This window comes from Schistocerca piceifrons, chromosome X (assembly GCF_021461385.2).
Source record: "Schistocerca piceifrons isolate TAMUIC-IGC-003096 chromosome X, iqSchPice1.1, whole genome shotgun sequence".
Classification (NCBI taxonomy): Eukaryota; Metazoa; Arthropoda; class Insecta; order Orthoptera; family Acrididae; genus Schistocerca; species Schistocerca piceifrons.
The window spans coordinates 351,088,159-351,109,103 of NC_060149.1; the positions used below are offsets into that span (position 1 = coordinate 351,088,159).

At 33.9% G+C, this 20,945-nt stretch overlaps 1 protein-coding gene across 1 annotated transcript in view; it reads right to left on the reverse strand.

Moving 5' to 3' along the window:
- Positions 1–20,945, reverse strand: part of LOC124722882 (cAMP-regulated phosphoprotein 21) — a 768,630-nt gene that overhangs the window by 219,419 nt on the left and 528,266 nt on the right. The window contains exon 8 of the mRNA XM_047248019.1: positions 16,712–16,813. Coding sequence (XP_047103975.1) covers positions 16,712–16,813 — 102 coding nt within the window. The remainder of the gene's footprint in view (positions 1–16,711; positions 16,814–20,945) is intronic.

Below are 20,945 nucleotides of genomic sequence, written 5' to 3' on the forward strand. Positions count from 1 at the left end.
CACAGTTTACTTCTGTCAAAACTTTTCTCCTGCCTTTCAAAAATCACTCCTAAAAGAAAAGATACAATGGAGAAATTACTTAGCCACAGCCTGAGGGATAGTTTTGAGAACGATTTTTCACTCTGCAGTATGGCGTGCACTGATTTCAAACTTCCTGGCAGATTAAGAATATATGCTGGACTGGACCCTAATCTAGGAACTTTAACTTTTGATGGGCACATGCTATATCAACTGAGATAATCAAGCATGACTTATGAGTTGCCCTTGCTGCTTTAGTTCCACCAGCACCTCTCTCTGTGTATGTAAAGCTGTAAGGGCAGGTAACGTCTCATGCCTGGATAGCTCCATCGCTAGAGCATTTATAAGAGGAAAAGGTCTCTGATTCAAGTCCCAGTTCAGCAAATAGTTTTAATCTATATATTTTCCACCACTTTCACCAAATAGTAACAAAATATGAATGATTTCAATCTGTCGTAGCAACCATCTTCATGTCTATTTATAACTTTTCACCAGATTTCATTCTTTTTTATTAATCTTCAGTAGTGTTTTAAGTAATACACCCTTGAATGTGTTTCACTGCAAATATAGTACAGGGAAAACACCTCTACATTGTGTACATGTACATGTGACAGCATTTATCAACATTAGCTGCACAATTATTCTATTTTCTATACATAATGCCATGACAATTACAGCAATATCATCTTTTTAAATCATTTTCCTCATGAGTATTTGCAGGAATCCTTTTTTACCAAAAATATTTAGAAAACTGATGTGTTACTTTTGTGCGACTGCCAATCACAAAAGTGTATGTCCATGTTTACTATGATGTATGAACAGTGAAAGTGACTGTGTTGGACACCTATTGAAATCATAGTAATTTTTATGTTATGAAGTCATATAAAAGTTAAGGGAATTTAAAAATTTCATTGCCAATAGACTGATTATTTTTATCAGAAAGAACTATGAGAGCCACCAAGCTTATTCATCTATATAATAGATACATCAGCATTGCCTGAATACAACAAAATCAAAGATGTTTGGTACGTAATGTGGGAAAATTATGTATGGTTTTGTAGTTACGTTGGTATCTCCCATTTACCTACCAGCACAAACACTGATGATCAAAATGTTTCCTAATGGTGGGATTTGATTTATCAAATGAATGAACCATGGATATTTCAAGAGAAAAAATTCTGTATGGTAACTAATAAGTCAAGAAATGCAGTCAGTATGCAGAGAATTAAATGTATTATCCCCTTATACAATTACAATTTACAATAAGTATAGAACTATACATGAATTACCTCTTAATATGCAGGGTGATTAAAAAAAATCATGTCCCTTAGAATAAATACAGTGAACCAGAACTCGAAGAACACCCTGGTAGTATGAGAAAACTGCTAACTAGCGTGGGCCCACAAATCCATACCTTAAGAGCTATGAGCACTCATCATAGCTCTTCTGTCTTTGATACTATTAAACAAACCTCTTTTACTGCAAGCTTTTTGTATTCCAAATTTTTGGAGGGCTTGGTATGGACCAATACAAGAAAAAATTGTTTAGTGAGCTTACCTTAAGAGCTATGAGCACTTCTTCAGCAGAAGAGATGTTCAGTGTAGTGAAGATGAACGTGTTCTCATAGCTCTTAAAGTATGTACTTTATAGTGCATGTCTACCAGGCATTTTTTCTTGTTTTCATCCATGTTGGAGTTATGGTTCAGCACATTTGTCTTACAGGACATGAATTTTGACTCAGCCTGTATATAAAGTAAAAAAATGGTAAGACTCAATTTCTGATGATCATTATAACCAAAATAGGAACCTGTTGTTGAAACAAATCACACTGGCCTCTGAATCTCACTAACTGTATGTTTCTTCTAAGAAAATCTTAATCAAAAATTGAAATCCATTTACCAGATTCAAAATTAATTATTGGTTAGGATAGTGTATGGGACTGTCACTGAAATCTACATCCTTTTCTTTATTCAGTTGTGCTATACTAATTGAACTTAAGCACAAAAATTTGAATTTTCATTCTAAAGTTCTTTTCTGACTCCTCTTCTAGTCTCGATGCCAGATCTTCCACTAACTTTTCAAGGCTAACATTCTGGAAGCAAGAATATGGAGGAACTGAAATCTGTTACAGATGTAAAAACACTTTCACACTTGACATCATGTTTCCTGGCACTGACATTTATTAAACATTACAATCAGGTACTTGGATTGCACTGAAAGTCAGAGCCCTATTTTATGGGAATAGTGCTCTTCCAGTTGAGTCTTATGGCCTGATCTCACTGACTGCGCTAAGACTCATTTCAATTACTAATGCCTCGGAAATGAATTTTTACTTTGCAGCAGAGTGTGCACTGATTTTAAACTTCTTGGCAGATAAAAATTGAATGCCAAATTGGGATTCAAACCTGGAACCTTTGCCTTTTGTTGTCAAGTGATCTACCAACTGAGGTATCCAAGCACATCTCGTAATTTGCAGTCACAACTTTACTTCCAACAGTACCTCATCTCCTATCTTTCAAATTTCATGTTGGCAACAAAGTGAGAAGCAGTTTCAATAATATGCTTGATGTTGTTAGCAATTGTGTGAGACTGTGAACTCACAGGAACCACAGAAAACTTAAACATGGACGGCCATATTGGGATAAGATCCATCATGCTTTTCAATGAGAGACCATTTCCTTAAACTCTGCGTCATAATGAGCTGATATGGAAATAATATATTAATTCTGTCTGTAAGAATCTCAGCCCTGTCAAATCCATAGTGAAACAGCTATCGTAATATGCAGACAAACAGCTACTGTGCATGGTATACAATGGACTCTTTAAACTGTATCTTCAGTGTGGAATGACAGTGTGGGGAAACACACCTTCAGGAAACAAAAAGTGTTCTGACACTGAAAAAAATTCAATTCATTTCCACGAGAAACATGGAGAAATTGCTTCAAAATCTAGGTACCTTATGTTTTACAATGTTGTACGGAAGAACCATGTACATCACAAAAACTGTGATTTTCAAATGCTAGTGTACACATCCACAACACATGGAGGAAGAATCAGATATGAAGCATGATGGAAATGAAATTTTACAGTATTAAAGAGCATTACTAAATAAAATTTGTATAGATTGTTCTTTGTAATCAGTGATGTCAGAGAGCATAATCATAATAGTTTCTCCTAAAGAAATGAGGGATACTGAATGTTTTGTGTGGCCTACACTGCACATACACTTGCTGTACAGAATGCAACTGAAGAAGATCAAACAAAGTCCAATTCAGTTCAGCCTTGTTCAGTCTTCCAGAAAGAGATTAAATCACAGATGAAGCAATGGGCTATAGTATGTATAAAAGTGATAGTAAAAAGCCATTCTGAATGTGATGTAAAAATTAATTCCTATACTTTTTATAGGTGTTGGAAAATAGTCAAAGCACTTTAGTTTTGGCAGATGTATAGAATAAAGCTTGCATCTTTATAGCATCCACTTCAAACCATTTTGCCTGATTTGATAGATTTGAACTAAACCCAATTATTTGAACTATTTCTAATGTTAATGCAAGTCTTAACTGTTTTAATTCTTCACACACTACTGTTACATCAGCAGAAAGTATTTAATATCAGTTGCTTCCTCATAATATTTATGTAGCATATTGACAATAGAAACATCATGGTACCAATAACTAGACACACCACACTTTGTGTAAGACACATCACAATATTTTATGTGGCAAAAGCTGGCACATTGAAATCCAATTCACATGATTTCATGGCAGTTTATAAAATGACCTGTCCTGAAAACAATTTGCTTAAAATGTGTAATTTATATTACTTGTTAACGAAAGATTACATTATATTTTCATTTATACATAATAATTAGATGAAAATGTTCTTTTATTAGTTTTTATGTGACATATGATAATATATAAATATTAATTATTTTAGTTTAATAATTTAGGAAATGAAAATTATTCAGGAAAGCTCCCCTTAGGTGCTATGGAGATGAACTAGTTTACTTCCATTAACCAGAAAAAGTATTTGTCAGACTGCATGTAATCATTAATTCTGTAGTCATTCAGTCTATACAAAATTGATGACAACTGAAGTAAAAAATTACATTTTTTCTATCACTACTTAGCCTTTGTTGTAGGTGGGAATTTGTGTAATGTGTGTTATCATTAACATTAATTTTTCTATATATGATTACACTAACATTTCTATTTACTAACATAAAAATTTTGAAAATAAAAGCCCTGCAGTGGCAGTTTTCAAGCTTTGATTTAGAGTGTATCTCTAGTAATCACCATCGTATGTTTTCAGCCAGAATAAGATTTCACAATTACTACATCCTTCACAAAAATACAAGAAAAATTTACATATTATGGAAATTAAAAAGGTATTGGCAATCAGACAGAAAATTTATCAGTAGCCATGCACTCTATATATAAATTGAACATTTTAGAGTCAATAATTATCGTTTAAAACTGTTTACTGTGAGAAGGGAAGTTTCAAAAATTTACTTAAATTTAATCAAATAAAAATATTTATATTGTTAAAATTATTACAGAGTAGATTTATCTTCCACGTATTTCGAATATAGTCATCTTTCCAACTGTAGATAATATACAGTAGTTTCCATGGACATAAAATTACCTGTCTATTGAAGGTTGCAACTTTGGCTGCTACATACAGTAGTTAAAACTAATTTTGACCCTTTACTTGTGAAGATTTGAATTTAGCTGCAAATATCTAAAATAGAATAATGGTAACTTCTTCATAAAAACAAGCTCTTGCATAGTGTAGCTGTTATGATATGTATATACACATTTTTTTTAAATTTTACTTTGACCAGAAATTTCTCTTAGTATGATTCATAGGTGAAATTTGATAAATGACTGTTCACAAGGCCCATTATTAGCTGCAGCTAGTCTGGCCTTATTTCAATAATTATACATTCATACTATGAACCAGGCTGAAGGATATTCCATATTTCTAATTGAAGAAGAGTAACCAGAAAGCCTCCAACTAAATTTTCAGAAAACAGTTGCTATCTTTCTCTGACCATCCCTCAATTATATTTTTTAAAGATTTCTGTAACTCTCTTAACTCTTCTGTAACTCTTCACTTCGAATGCTATTCTTTTAAATGCTTTATATACAGGGTGTAAATTTTAAGCTGACAAACCAGAACAACTCGGAAAATAAGCTTCACATGAAAAAATGTGTAGAATCCAAAGTTGATTTTCTCAAGGGGGACATTTGCTGGTGATAAAATTAGCCTGCCACCCCAGCCCCCTGAGGGTGGGGCGGCAGGCAACTTTAAAATTTCAAATAGGAGCCCCCATTTTTTTATTGAAGAATCAGATTCTACATAAAAAGCTAAGTACATTTTGTCTTAAACATTTGTTTCGATTCTTGGTAGTTGGTACTGTAATTCAAGAAAATCCATGTTCTCATGTTTGTGTGGAAAATAATTACGGATAAACAAAAAATACTTATTTACCTAGTAAATTTTGATTCGCTAAAACTAAAACTCTCCCTCTCTCCCCACAGGGTGGGGTTTGAGAGAGAGGACCACAAAACAAACAAAACTTATCCAAACCTGCAGTAAAAATCAATATGTGGGTCAACACTTGTAAAACTAATTTCTCTCTCTCAAACCACACCCTATGGGGAGAGAGGGAGAGTTCTAGTTTTAGCAAATCAAAATTTATGAAGGAAATAAGTATTTTTTATTTATCAGTAACCATTTTCCATGCAAAAAGGAGAACATGGATTATCTTGAATTACAGCACCAACTACCAAGAATCAAAACAAATGTTTAAGACAAAATGTACATCGTTTTTTATGTAGAATCTAAATCTGCAATAAAAAAATGGGAGTTCCCATTTGAAATTTTAAAATTGCCTCCCACCCCACCGCAGAGGGGGCTGGGATGGAGGACTGATTTTAGCACCAGCAGATGTTCCCCTCGCAAATAATCAACTTTGGGTTCTACACATTTTTTCGTGTGAAGCTTATTTTCCGAGTTATTCTGGTTCGTGAACTTAAAATTTACGCCCTGTATATCTTCTCTATCCTCCACCTCCAACCAGTAGTCCAGTACAGTGCAGATTCCAGATACCAAATACATACCTCAAGATGGACCCAAGAACATTTTGTTACCGAGCTCTTTCAATGATGCACTGCACTATGCCAGTATCCTAACAATAAAATGAACTCGGCCATTTTATTTACCACCAGTTAAAGTCTTTCATATACTCACACACTTAATTGTAGGTATCTGAATGATAGAAATGGAATGAATGCTACAATCAAACATTGTGTTATTATTACTTTTCTTAAATTTCACAACTTAAGAATTTTTTATGGTAAGAGATTTTTGTACTTCACTTAAATCTCTTGATATCGTATCACATCATACTGTTGGATGTATATGTAGTAATCTTTATTACATTAATTTTTATAGCACTTCATTCTAGTTATTTGTGTGACCTGGAAAATATTTTGAGTTAAAATTAATGTTATCTTCCAAGTGATAAATATATCAGAAGAACAGTAACGGTTTCATCACAATTCTTAGAGGCACATCTTACATTATTTCTATGTCTGTGAACCCATTATCATTTCTGCTTAGATATCATATACAAATATGGTAGGTATTTCCTGAAATAAGTCACATTAAATCAATTCATTTGGGTTTGAGATGGATTTAATGTATGAAAATCAAGTAACCATTTAGTTAAAACTGATTTTGGTGGAGTATCTGAATCCTTGTACAGTCTGCACCCTAGTGATCATCATAAGTATACAGTGACTACACTGTAGTTTTTGATTAATTTCGTTGAAAAAGAAAAGGACAGGAAAATACAATGTTAATATGTTTCTTATTACCATAATCTCACTTGTGCCAAACTGGTACACTAAAGTGAATGGAAATGCAAAGACCATGTTAAGCTTAAAACCAATAGTAAAGCACAAAGTGTTATTGTGCTTTAATTTTCATGGTTTAATTTATATAAATTATACAAGATTCAGAATAAACTAATTTCAATGTCCACAAAAAAGTTTTGAAAATCAGCAATATTTAAATTTACTGAAAAATTTTATGAATATGCTGCACTTCTCTCAATGAGTCCAGCATAGAGACAGATTTTCTGTTCTTCGTTTAATTGTTTAATGAGGAATGCAGAAACAGCATTACAATAATATATGGACAATCTCTTCTCTTTTACAGGGACAGTTAGTTTATAAAAGGTATTCTGAATGACAAATCTGAGTACCTGTTAAGTTATTAATGTCTCATTATATGTTTAGAGAGAGAAAGAGCTATACAATGCATCACTGACACAGTTACATGTAAATTAACTGCAATCAGTACCCACTAGGCATTCTCAGACATCATGCAAAGAGCGTTAATCAAGTATAACCGCAATGAAAAAGCTGCAGCACTATATAATCAGTAACATTTGCCTTTACATTGTTTGAATCTTGTCTAAATATGGCAAAAGATGGCCTGTTCTAGCATGTGCAGATGTAACAATGTATCCAAAAATAGATAATACTGCATATGGAGTCCCTCACAATCCTACTTCAGCTCTTTCTTTTTTCTGCTTTATATTATGATTACCCAAATTCCACTAAATAAATGGCTAGGCTGTGATGTTTGCTCATTATAGAAATATTCTGATAATAAATATCAGCTGCCCCAAAATCTTTATAAATAAAATGATAATTAACCAGTTTTAATTAGTACTGTCAATTATGTAACCCCAAATATTATAAAGAAAAATAGCTTATGGAAGCCCAGACAGGGAGCAGTAACCCACAAGTTTTTAAGATGGAAATCAAGTGCCATGAAATGACTAAATCTCTAGCATACAATAATTCTTGACATTGAATAGAAAAGCACTTAAAATGGATTGGATATATTGATTATCTGCTCACAAAACTATTTTTCGTCCTGATTCTTCTCTCCTTATATATTGACAGCAAGCAAAATTGAATAACTGTGTACAATCATGCATAACTGTATATTCTGACATGTTAAAAATTGATTAAAAAAAAATCAGTGCTCACCAAACTCATAATTGCAGGAGGTCTGATAGAAATACTCAGAGGCAAATGTTGAATCCTGAGCCTTTGGATCCAAAGATTCCTTCTTCAAGAGCTAGACAAGGAAAGGAGGAAATAGAAAGGTGTAAGAAAGCAGCTAAAGGAAGGACAAGTCACTCAGAATGCAAGTTCATGACACACATTCTAGTTACAGAAGGATAATGACCTGCTGCCGTGTTGATGACTTGTCTACGATAATTAACACATTTGACAACTGTTCCATTGTGGACTATTGGAGACTGAGTCATGTTTGTACATAGTAGTATTCTCAGATCCATATCATTCAGATATATGTGGAACAGAAATCACAGCTACATATGACTGGATAAAATAAGATCTGTCATATGAGAGCTTGACATGTGACAGCCACAGTCACATAGGGCTCCTTTACACCATTGCATTTATCAAGTGACTGGTTCTATGTCTTTTCTCTACTGCTGTGTTTGTAGATAGGATTATCTAGGGTTATTACTCTGACATTCAGGTTGTGAAGTAAGCATTATTTTCATAATAATGATTAATAAAATATATGACAGTGATCAGCACCAGGCGATATCATTTCCACCTTTCTATGAGCTCTGTGAATTAGCGCACAGTCAGTTTACTAGACGGCCCTTAAGCTCATTAACCTGTGGCTGAAATTTAAAAAAAAAATTATATGGCCTGCCAGTTAAAATAATATCTTACTGTCAAGAATTTTTAGAGGGACTTGTCAGGTGAGATCATGCCAGTACAAAAATCTATGCAGTATAAAGATATAGGTATGCAGGCTGATACATTCAAATAATATTACTTGTTACATTATGTACTGAAATGTTGAAAGGAAACAGAAATAATATTTTAGAGAATTCTTTATATTTAGATGTATCAGATGGTTTGTATTGCTAATTAGATACTCCATGTCAGTAATGTTGCTGACAAACAGTTCTAGATGTAGGCTGATATATTCTACAATGTGTTTCTACATCAATTAGGCAGAAATATAGTACCACCCATGACCAAAGAAAAGCACATCACTTAGTTTTTTAGCTGAGATCTTAAAGGAAAACAAAAATTACTTAAAAGAAACACCACTATCCAAATCACTGCCAAAAGTTTACCTGTCTATGACAGATGAGCAAATCAGGATGAGTTTCTGTACTCCAAAACTGACTACAGGATCTCAATGAAACTTACGTTATATGGAGGAATGCGATGGGCCGAGGAAGTGCCAAAGTCCAGTAACATAGTTATCAAACCATGCCCAACCAGAAATAGCTATGTTAATAAGAACTTATCCATCTTAAACAAAGTGTGATTCTCTTTGTCCTTAACACTATTAGTCACTAAATAGTTTCCTTACAGAGTAATAATAATAAGACCAACAGAATAACACAAAATGTGTCCATATTTATAGGACCGGAACACCATGCAAATATACAAATTTCATTTGGCACCCATACAATCTCTTCCAAGTATCTTTGCTCCATGTTGTATTGTTGCACAGCTGTTTGTGTCATATTAACTATTGGTAATCAAATATCTGAAAATTGTTACTTTGCTGTAAACATTCAGATAAAAACCAGATTTTAAGTATAGAAACAGGTTTGAAATTATGATTGAGTCCTGACAATATGTGTGCTGTACTGATTGTATGGCTCTTTGTGACAAAAAATTTCTGAATTCGGGAGTTCCTGTCACATGGTATTGGTTTTCATTTTCTTTCACTCTTCAATAATCCAATGTTTCCTCACTGCACATTCTGCATGTTGTCACAATGATGGATAGTGTTATTAATCATTCAACTAACACACAGCAGTCCAAAATATACTTGTTCCAACTATGCAATAAAAAATTCTCTTTTCAAGTATCAGGTATGTATCCTATTTTAACTCTTTTGTGGGCAGTTAGTTAGAGTAGTGACTACTAACATGCTATCTAGTGTGCTGCAAAAGAACTTTTTTCCTTCATATAACAAACAATGGTCATACTGCATGAATTAATTTTTGGTACCCAATTTCACAAAGAAGCTATATTCTAGTGTAAGTGTGTTTTTGTTACTTTGATCATTATCTATAAATGAAATCAAAAATATATGATTGCCATTTTCCCACTCATCCTCATTATTCATTCTGTTTCCTTTTATTTCCTTTTATCATTACTTTGATTTTGTAACCTTTCCTTCCCTTGTCTGACATTATTTATTTTTACAGCTATAATATTTAAGAAAATGTGATGCCTTTATACAGGGTGAGTCACTAACTATTGTCACCAACAATAACTTAGCTAAAAGTTTGTGGGACAAAAGATGTATGGGACAGTGGGGGCTGTATTATGACATTACTTTTTTGTTACTAGGTGGGGTCACTTCAGAGATATGAAGGTCAACTTTGTTTTTCTCTTAATGGGATGCTATAGTTTGGTACTTATTTTCCGATAGCAGCTATCGAGACAAATCCAATGCATTGATGTGTAACAGTAAGGTCTTTGAATGTCAATGAATGTCAAAAAGGTATCACGAATATCCATTTACAGAAGGTGTTCGAAGTGATGACCATTGGTATCAATGCAGTGCTGCAATCTTCTTATCATGGATTGAGTGGTTTTCCTTATCACTTTGGCAGCTATAAAAGCACATGCTCTGACAATTCTCTCTCGCATATCATCAGGTGTAGTTGGAACATCTTTATAAACAATGACTTTTACAAATCCCCACAAGAAAAAAATCCAGAGGCATCAAGCCTTGGAAACGAACTGGCTACAACACATCTCCTCCAGATCCAATCCAAGAATTTGGGAATTGTCTCTACAACTCATTTCTAGCCATCAGCGAGAAATGTGCTGGACACCCCTCATGTTGATACCACATTCTGTTCCTTGTTTCTAAAGGTATTTCTTACAGAAAAAAGACCTAATGTTTCTTGCAGGAATATGATGTACTTACAACCATTAAGATTTCCTTGAAGAAAGAGGCACCTATAAATCTGCCCTCCAGAATCCCGCACCATACATTCACCACCCACAGTTTTTGGTGAAAAATTTGCTGCAGTCAACATGGATTTTCTGCTGCCCAATAATGCATGTTATGCTTATTAACATTTCCATGATTTGTGAATGTAGCCCCATCAGTAAATACAATCAAATTAACAACTGTGTTGTCCCCCTGAATCTGGAGTTGAGCCCATCGACAGAATTCAATGTGATGCATACAATCCATAACAGTTAATTCTTGGTGGAGACTGATATGGTAAGGATGATATTTACGGCAATGCAGAACATGAACAACACTCCTCTGGTACACGCCAGATTTCCTTGTGATTTAACACAGACTAACACAAGGATCTTGAACCACAGTGGCAAGAGTACCAATTTCTGTTTCCTTGTTAGTAATTTTCCTTTGCCAGATATGTTTCCAATGCATTAAAGATCCAGTTGTTCTCAATTTATCATACACATATTTAAATGCACAACATGTAGGGTGAGTACATTAAGGATATCTTTCAGCATATAAGTCTCTAGCTCTCACTGAATTTTGTTGGCATTCTCTGTAAATGAGAAGCATATTGACTTGTTCTTCAAAGGAATACATCATTCACATTTGCTTGATTCGGCAATACTAGTCTTACCATTCCGATTAGTGTTGTATTGTGAAACTGTCAAATAGTGTTTACAAGTCAATGGCACGTTAGATGGATATGCCGTATTCGGCAAATATTTACTATTTGCGTGATACATGAGAGAGAACTGTCAAAGCATGTGCTTTGTTAAGTGCAAAAGTGATAAGGAATACCACTCAGTCCATGATAAGAAAATTTTAGCACTGCACTGATACCAGTGGTCATCAATTTGAACAAATTCTGTAAATGGACATTCATGCCACCTCGTTGACCTTCGTTGACCTTCAAAGACCTTACTCTTACACATCATTGGATTTGCTTTGATGGTCGCTATCAGAAAATAAGTACCAAACTATAGCATCCAATTTAAAAAAAAACAAAGTTGACCTTCATATCTCTGACACAACCTCACCTAGCAACAAAAAACCAATGTCATATTATGGCCCCCATTGTCTCATGCAACATTTGTCTGACAAACTTTTCAGCTACTATCATACTTTCAGAGTTATTCTAGGTGGCAATATTTAGTGACCCACTCTGTATATGCAGCATACTATCACCTTTGAGTGGGAACCTAGAAGGAATGGGTTACTGTTTTCCTGAAAATCTCACAGTGATGCATGGAAGGAGATTCAGGAAAAACAGAGAAAACCTGTTTCTTATTATGAGACTGCAAATTAATTCATTAAGTTGCATTGTTGGTTTGAAACGAGCTGAATTCAACTATGAAAAAGATCAAGAGGGGATTGAGTAAAGAAGTTATAGCTGCAAACCCTACTTTCCTTTTATCAGTGTTTTTGTATTTCCTTAAATTATTTCTTGCCAAGAAATCATCACTGTGATAAAAAGGTTGATAGTGAGTAAGGGGAAGCCAGAGAAATGTGAAGAGGAAGCAAGGGCATAATAATCAAATTTGCAGAGAGACAGTACAATCATCTGCACGATTCATGATTGGACCATTCAACACAGTCTGAGGACAATATGCTTTGTTGACTGTTTTATGCTAACATATTATTCCAGAGACAATTTAATGGAGTGGACTATCAGTTTATTCTTATTCATCTGGTAATGGCCAGTAGACATGGTGCCTTAATTTTGTATTAAAGTGGAAATCCACACTTTACCCAAAAACTTGTACAGATTGACACTATGTGACAGAATGAGGCACTACTCCATCATCCATATTAACACTGGTCATAGCACAAAATATATTGGCTCATCCTTCATCCCAACTCTTTCCTCACAACAAAAATATTTACATTCAGCAATGAGGTCTGGTGTGCACCTGACAACCTTTCTGCATCAAGGATTCTTGGTTTAATCTATTGAGGAGTCAGTTCACTACTAGTGTGGCAGCAAATTGTACAGACACTAGGGATGACCATTTTGATTTACAAGTGTAATCGGACTGGTCTATGTTCATATGAAAGTATAACATATTTGTGAAAAAATCGACTAACTCAGTATTCATTAGCTCTCAATAAGAAACCTAATTTTCCACAAAGGCAAGAAACTAATCATTTTAAAACATAAGTATTTTATTGAAATGTGCCTGACTGTGAATAATTTTTAAGAAACTTTTAACTGAATCTGTTACTTCAGGCTGACAGGTTTTTAAAGCCTACAACTTTACAAAATTTAGTCATTTTTTCACCAGCTAACAGTTATCTTTTGTGTCTGACTATGCACTATGTTTCACAATTTTGCTGATTAATTAATTAATTTAAAATAACTCAGTCACTGTAAAAAGATTGCCTCACATATACAACAGAGTGGGTGAATGTTCCGTCACACTGAAAATCCATAGATTTTTGTTTCTAATTAATGTTCTCTGATTCTTCATCTAACATATTTTATTAAGATGTATGAGTATGTTGTAATATTCTGTTATAAGATCAGATGAACAGGCCTATACATCATTAATAATATAAAATCAGTTTTCATACTGGCAATGAACCTCCATCTTACCATATTAATACTAAAGAAAGTGCTTGTGAGAAGTACGTATATGCTGATTCTGTTCCAAGTGAACATAAAAAATTGAGCTATATGAACACAAATCATCTTCATTATACCAGAAACATAAGTGGGCTGACTAACCCTTGCTCAAAGTTCTCCACCAACTATAAACCACAATAACAGAATATCTCCACGTAACTTTTGCTGAATCTAGTTTGACTGTTAATGAAACATTGAAATATGTTTAAAATAATCGTGTTTGTTTTAGAGCAGTTGTCAGGAATATTAATAATATATTACATAACTTTTTTATGTTTAAAAACACAAGTAATATTAATAGTGTGAAGCTTCTAATTCTAATGTAGCCAGTGAAAATCTGGTAAAACACTGTTTATTTTGTAACCTGATGACCATATAAATAATGCAATGTTCTTCAATAGCAAAGTAAAACAACCACTGTAGAAATTATTAATGTATTGCAGCTTTATGTTTTCAATATCAGAGAATATGTCTTAATTTTTCTAAACATCCCTATCACCAAAAGAGCTGAATAATATGTAATACTGTCTTGGTCATAAGCTTCATTGTTCATATCAGGTAATTCAATATCAAGCTCAAATAGTAGAGAGAGAATTGAACACCGCAACACTGTCACTATTTAACTGATCTTAGTTCATTCTAATAGGTGAAAATGTCCTGTTTGTGATGAGCATCTATTTATTCATGTAAACAGTACGTGATACAGAACATAAGTTTCTGGTTACCAGTTGCTCAAGTGAGAACAACTGGTACAAGGCATACATGCTCATAAATAGCTGATAATACATTGACATTATGGTTTAATGAGGTTTCCAATGAGTTCTTTCATTAGGAGAGTTAGGAAGTACAATGGTGACATCGGCATTTCAATAAAACAACATTTTAGATGGAAAGCACTTCCTTATATCCTCATTTTAGTAAATGAGATTCGTCCACATTTATCAGTGAATAGATTTCATGCACAGATTATGGATGATCAACAAATTATCCCTCTACAACTACTATAATCTTTTTCATTGGGCTCACAATTTCTTGCTCTGTGAGACTGGATGGAAGTCAAAGGGAGACAAATCTAGCAAAAAGCATGATCTTCCAATATTTCATACTTTTTACCACAGTTTTATCACTACCAAATCAGGTTTATTGGCAGGTGCACTAACATGATGAAAGACAATTTTTTCTTTTCCAATCAAAATGGCTTCTGTTTTTTCATTCAAGGAGTCCAGAAGGCTCTCAAAGCACTCATCAGTTAACGTTTTACCAATTTTGAAATAATCTATAAGATTAATACTTTATCAATTAAAAAACACACTATCCATAACCTTACTGACTCTCCTTCACCTACTATGGCGGAGGTTCAACCAGCTTCCACTTACTGCTTTGAGAGCTGATTAGTATGTTCCATCCACAGTAACAAGTTAGATTACACATTTGGATTCTTTTTAAAGCTGGTGAATCACTGCTGACTAATTCATTTTCACATTTGTTTTTGGTTACTGTTCAACAGTGTCTCACACATCTTGCAGAGAACTTTGTAATTCCTAAATCCCATGTAAAATTTGCTAGACTAATTTTTCTGATATATGGCAACTAATGTTTCATAGGTCTTTAAATTCTTGTTATTTAACATTGTATTGGATACTTTCTTGATATATTCATTTTTCATTGCTATTTTTTGGATGTACTTCATATGCGTGACCTTCAAGACATCTAACATCTTGTTGGATACTTTCACAATATGTTCACCTTTCATTACTGTTTTTGGATAACCTTTATGTTTGTCATCTTCAAGGTATATGTGAAAACATCTGAAATATGTTGCTCATTTTGTTTACTGTCAAAACTGAAGGAGGAGATTCTTTATACCCTTCAAGTAACTATTAATGAATTTCTGCTGGCACAAAATCAGCCAACGTAAAGACATTTACAGAGGCTCACTATTTCACATTATGCACCTGAAGAAGTTACATAGTGCAAATACTTGGAAAATCCATATAATCCTCATTATTTTGCAGGTAAAGCTGGCTCACGTAATACCTGATCAGTGTTTTTGACCTTAACTATATAAGTAGAATTACAGAAAGGCTAGATCTTCAGAACTTCAGATCTATTTTTACAGATTAATAAACCACTTAAGATGTCTGAAAGTTTCATATCCAGTGCCTGTCAGTCTTGGTTTCATCTTTAATGTCTCAACAATTGGTGTGCAATCTCTTCTGTGTTTGCCTATAGAGTGCTGGAGGCCATTCAAAAGTCTCATTTTGAATGATTATTTAATTTTAAATGACTGATTTCATGCCCTTTTGGAGGATTTACCTTTCCCTTGGGATATACCTTGTACTAATTATTATAATAAGTTGTATTACAATATGAAAACTAACAGATCCAGTAATTTTAAAATTATTCACAAAATACTGAATAAATAGAGAAAAAATTGAAAATTAATTTAAAATTAATACAACCATTAAAGTGAAAACTTTATATATGTTAACTCTTTTATCTAATTAGTAGAAACAGCTTATTTGGGCAGGTTAATATCTGGAGGCCTGATTTTAGTTCTTTTGTATAGTTAGATAAAGAGTAGAAGACAAATACCGTGACTACTTATTTCCAAACTACTATCTACAGTTTTAAATTCCTTTAACAGTGACTGTGTTTTTTTTTAAATCTAATATGGTACTTGGAGTTGAAATTCTTAAACTTTAGCTTTCAAAATAAATATGTAGTGTTAGCGAGTGTTCAGGAATAAGATGTTACTTCATTCTTTTATGTGGAAATTTAACTAGTTTCAGTGACATATGTTGGTATTAATTATGACGAGCTACATCTGAAAATTATGGGTTAGTCATAAGGTGCTTTAAAAGGGGCATCACAAAGTTTGGAAAATGCATCACAATACACTGTGCAGCTGCCATGCAATACATGCATTATTCAGTATGTCAGCTTCAACAAAGTGGGTCAATGGAACATACACACTAGTCTGCAAGTACTCACATTAGTGTGAAATATCCTTTTCCTTGCTTTTTCGTATTCTTCTTCCCTTTCTTCAAAACTCTTACTGCGACGTGATTCAGAGCTAAACTGCCTCTCGGGAGACTGCAACATGCCCCACCACCCCCCACCCCATTCATATTGTAGAATAACAAGTTAGCAATAAGTACCCATTTCTACCCCACAATACATATTATGAATTTATCATTAATATGAAGTTTTTTCATCAGTGAACCACTGCTCTTTGTGAAGAAAATAAGAACTTGCAAATACAAGAATTGGACTATCAAAGAATGTCCTTGACTATATACGAGAAAGTAATTATTATCTGCCACAAATTTATATTTTAGGCAAAGTATATTAAATATAGCAACAGTGGTTGTTTATGTACAAAAAATAACACAGCAGAAAATGGATAAGATATGTGTGCATTCAGGGGAAGAAGAAGAAGGTGGTGTGGAGCAAAACAGCATTAGAGAACACATAGTAACTACTACAAACTAGAGAAGAGGTTAGCCAAATTGTTGAAATATATATTTGATAAATCATTAAAGATGAACTGGGAACAGTGAGTTGGACTGAAGAATTATGACAGATAGAACGCTCACTTTCACATCAATACTAAAACAGAATCATGATCACAAATAAGTCCAACCAGTCAACTGTTGTCAGAGGTATATATGATCCTCAGATGGAATAAAGAAGTAGGATTCATACATATTACAAAATTATGTAACATCACATTAATTCTGCAGATTTCAAAAATCTGCTTCTAAATCAGTGTTGGGTGTTATAGACTTAAAATAGCAAATTGAACTTTATGATGAATTATGAGTGAAAATATGAAATGCACATGAATAAAAAGAATGTTGCATTCATTAGAAGCAAAAACTACAACAAGCACAATTGTTTAAATCCGCTAGTGTAAGATGTGGTAGAAACTCAAAGAGTAATAACACAGTAAATCCTAGCAAACAGGCAAGAGTGTTAGTATTCCTTTAGATAATAAGTACAAGAACACAAGAAAAGAGAGATTTTTATGCACCTTTGGCTGGAACAAAAGCTGAAATGTTGGAATCAGAAAAAATAGTAAAAGTGCCAATATGGCTTTATCCAGTCATTAGTTACTACATTTGCATGACCTGATAAAAATGTTTGTTTTCAATTATACCTTAGGTGTGACTGAGATGAAATTACTTTTGAAACTATTGTCTAAGACTACAATCGTCTCAATAAGTACATAAAGTAAAACACTAAAAAGGGAATGATGCATGGAAAACACAGAGAGAAGATGATGAGATGTTATACATACTGAAGAGACAAAGTAGCAGGCTAAGAAAATGATAAGATACTATTTTGAAAGAAATCTAGTAGCAATGACATACAGAGATGAGCAAAATAAGAGACACTTCAATGGGCAAGTAAAACTGATGACTGTTTTTTGTAACTGAACATTCATGACAGGTTTAATCCACATGCCAGTAACACTAGTATCTGAACCTGCCTTTCATAGACAGAGTTTTTCTAACAGAGCAGTTTAAGAAATCCTTCACGCGCTGGCTTCCAGCTTCAGCCTGCTACTACTCCTCACCTTTTCTTCAAACATCTGCAGAATCTTTCCTGTTAACCAACCAGAATTAATATCCACAGAAAGAATTATGGAAAGGAGAACCTTAGCACATTTTCGAGTTTCTTTTTGCAACAAAATGTTAGTCATAGTGATGTATTCACTGTATTGATCAGTTGCGATACTTTAATTTTGTTGATGGGAAAAAACTTGAGCCAAAGGTTCTGGCTTCCTCAGAATTAGCATTTCAAATTAATCAGTTTAAGCACTCTTTTGAAAAAACTTATCACATTAAACTTCTAACTTTTTTCTCTCTCTCTCTCTGTTAAAAAATAAACACTGATTCTGCAGTATTTTGACTTCTTGGGCAAGGGTGATAATAGGAAAATGGATTTTGCCATAGCCTTTTTACCAAAATGGAATGTATCATTCTGCTGAGAGGTCAAAGGAAGAATGACATTTTCATTTGTTTGTAAAAGATAACTAGAGGTCATTGTTTAAGCTTAGGAAACAGAGAGAAACATTTCTTCCAATCATTACTGACAATATTATTATTATTATCATTTGTATGGCTTACGTGGTCACTTAATATTGACATGATATGAATATTAATTGCCCTACAAAGGAAATTAAAAAGAAAGAAGGAATGGTTCCTCATGAATGAGAGTGTACCACTCTATTATCTGTTTACAAAGGAGGGTGAATCATGACAGAAGATTTGCTGGAAAGATAAACAACTGTGTTTGTCTCTAGACTTAAAGGACTTCGATAAATTAAATCACATTGATGTTAAATGTAAATAATGTCAAGATGAAGAATGTAAGTTCAATAGAAAAGTTATGGAATCTATATCAGGAACAGTTTGTTAATAATTAAGTAACAACATGGAAGTTTGAGAGCAGTGACTGGAAAAGGTAAAGAGTAATAAACATAATACACAGGTAGACCCACAGATCTCTGAAGGCATTTAAACTACACTAACATTAATGTTTGCCACAACAATGGAATGTAACTTTGTTGGATGTGTAAACGAAATGCTACATTTAGGAACAGTACCATGTATTCTCTTTATTTTATGATCATAACACTGGGCTTCAGTAAGTTTTCATTCATGTGAATAAGCATAAATGATGGGAATATTTCAAAAGTGGGTGTTACAGAGTTGTACCTCTGTTTTGTTGGAGCAGAGTGCGGGGCTGAGGTGTGGTGGGTTGGGATAGGGTGCAGAGGGTGGAGGGGAGGTTCAGCTGAAATACGAGTGATACATCAAAATATTTCCATGAGCACACTTGCTAAGGCTGCAGACTAAATCAATAATATCAGTAATGATAACAACAACAATAATAAGGACATTTATGAGAATTAAATCCATGCATAAAGCACATTTATGTACCAAAAGAAGATATTACAAACATAAAAAAGTGAACACTTGTCATTCATGACCATAGCCTGCGCACTGAAATAATTATAACAAATTCTATTGCATTTTACATTTGGAAGAATACATGAAGTGGCTTACCTGTGTGACAATTACACTAAATAATAATTTTTTATATAAATGCTACAGATTTATTTACTTACATATAATTAAATAATATGCTTTACTGATGTAATGCAGCAATATGATTATAATTTCAAGCAATAATAATCCTTACATTCATACATGCAGATGCAACTACATCACTCAGTGCAAACTCTTCCACATTAAATGCAATTAAAAATGTGCTGACAAATTAAAATGATTACTGTAATAATAAAGGCCTGCTACTAGCACATAATTCTCTGCACCATATTTGACCAAATGGCGCAAAAATTTATTGTTAGTAAAGGGGATGCTATAGTGCATACAGAAAGAGGACTTATGAATAAGAGTGTCAACACAGAATAACATGTCTCAAGCTATTTAACCTTTTTGGAAGTAAGCCAGAGTTATTTAACAAATGAGAGATTTCAGGAAAAAAAAAAAACTTACACATGTTTACTGTTTACACTCACTGAAAAGAAGAGCATGTTGCACCATATGTGAGGATGTGAAAATGAAATCAGGAAGTTCTCTGACAAAAAATTAGGATTCTAAAAACAATACCACACTGGCAGGTTACATGGGAGAAATACACTGTCCAGCCACATTAATTGAAACACCTGCCAAAGCCTGAACAATAACCTTTTGCAGAGCAGACCACTGTGAGACGTGCATCAAGGTTCTGGAAGGTACCAACAGGGATGTGGAGCCATGCCAATTTCAGTGCTGTGGCCAGCTGTGCTATATTTCTTGGTTAAGGGTCTGTGGGACATACATCCTGATCAAGGTGTTCCCAAAGACTCTCAATTAGCTTTAAATTCAGGGAGTTTCGTGGCCACGGTAGCACAGTAAACTCATCCTACTACCCTTCAAACCAGGCATTTGCATTGTGAGCCATGTGACACATTGCATTGTGCTGCTAGGAGATGCCATTGTACTAAGGACAAACAAACTGCACAAGTGATGGACATGGTCCACAATGTCTGATACATACTTGTGTTGATCCAATGTGGCTTCCAGAATCATAATATCACCTAGAGAATGCCACAAAGCACCCAGTTGCGGTATTGGATGCAAATTCCTGCCTTTGTCACCAATGAACAGCACTCAGTATGGGTGCTTTAACCAGGCAACTGCTGCAGAGACCC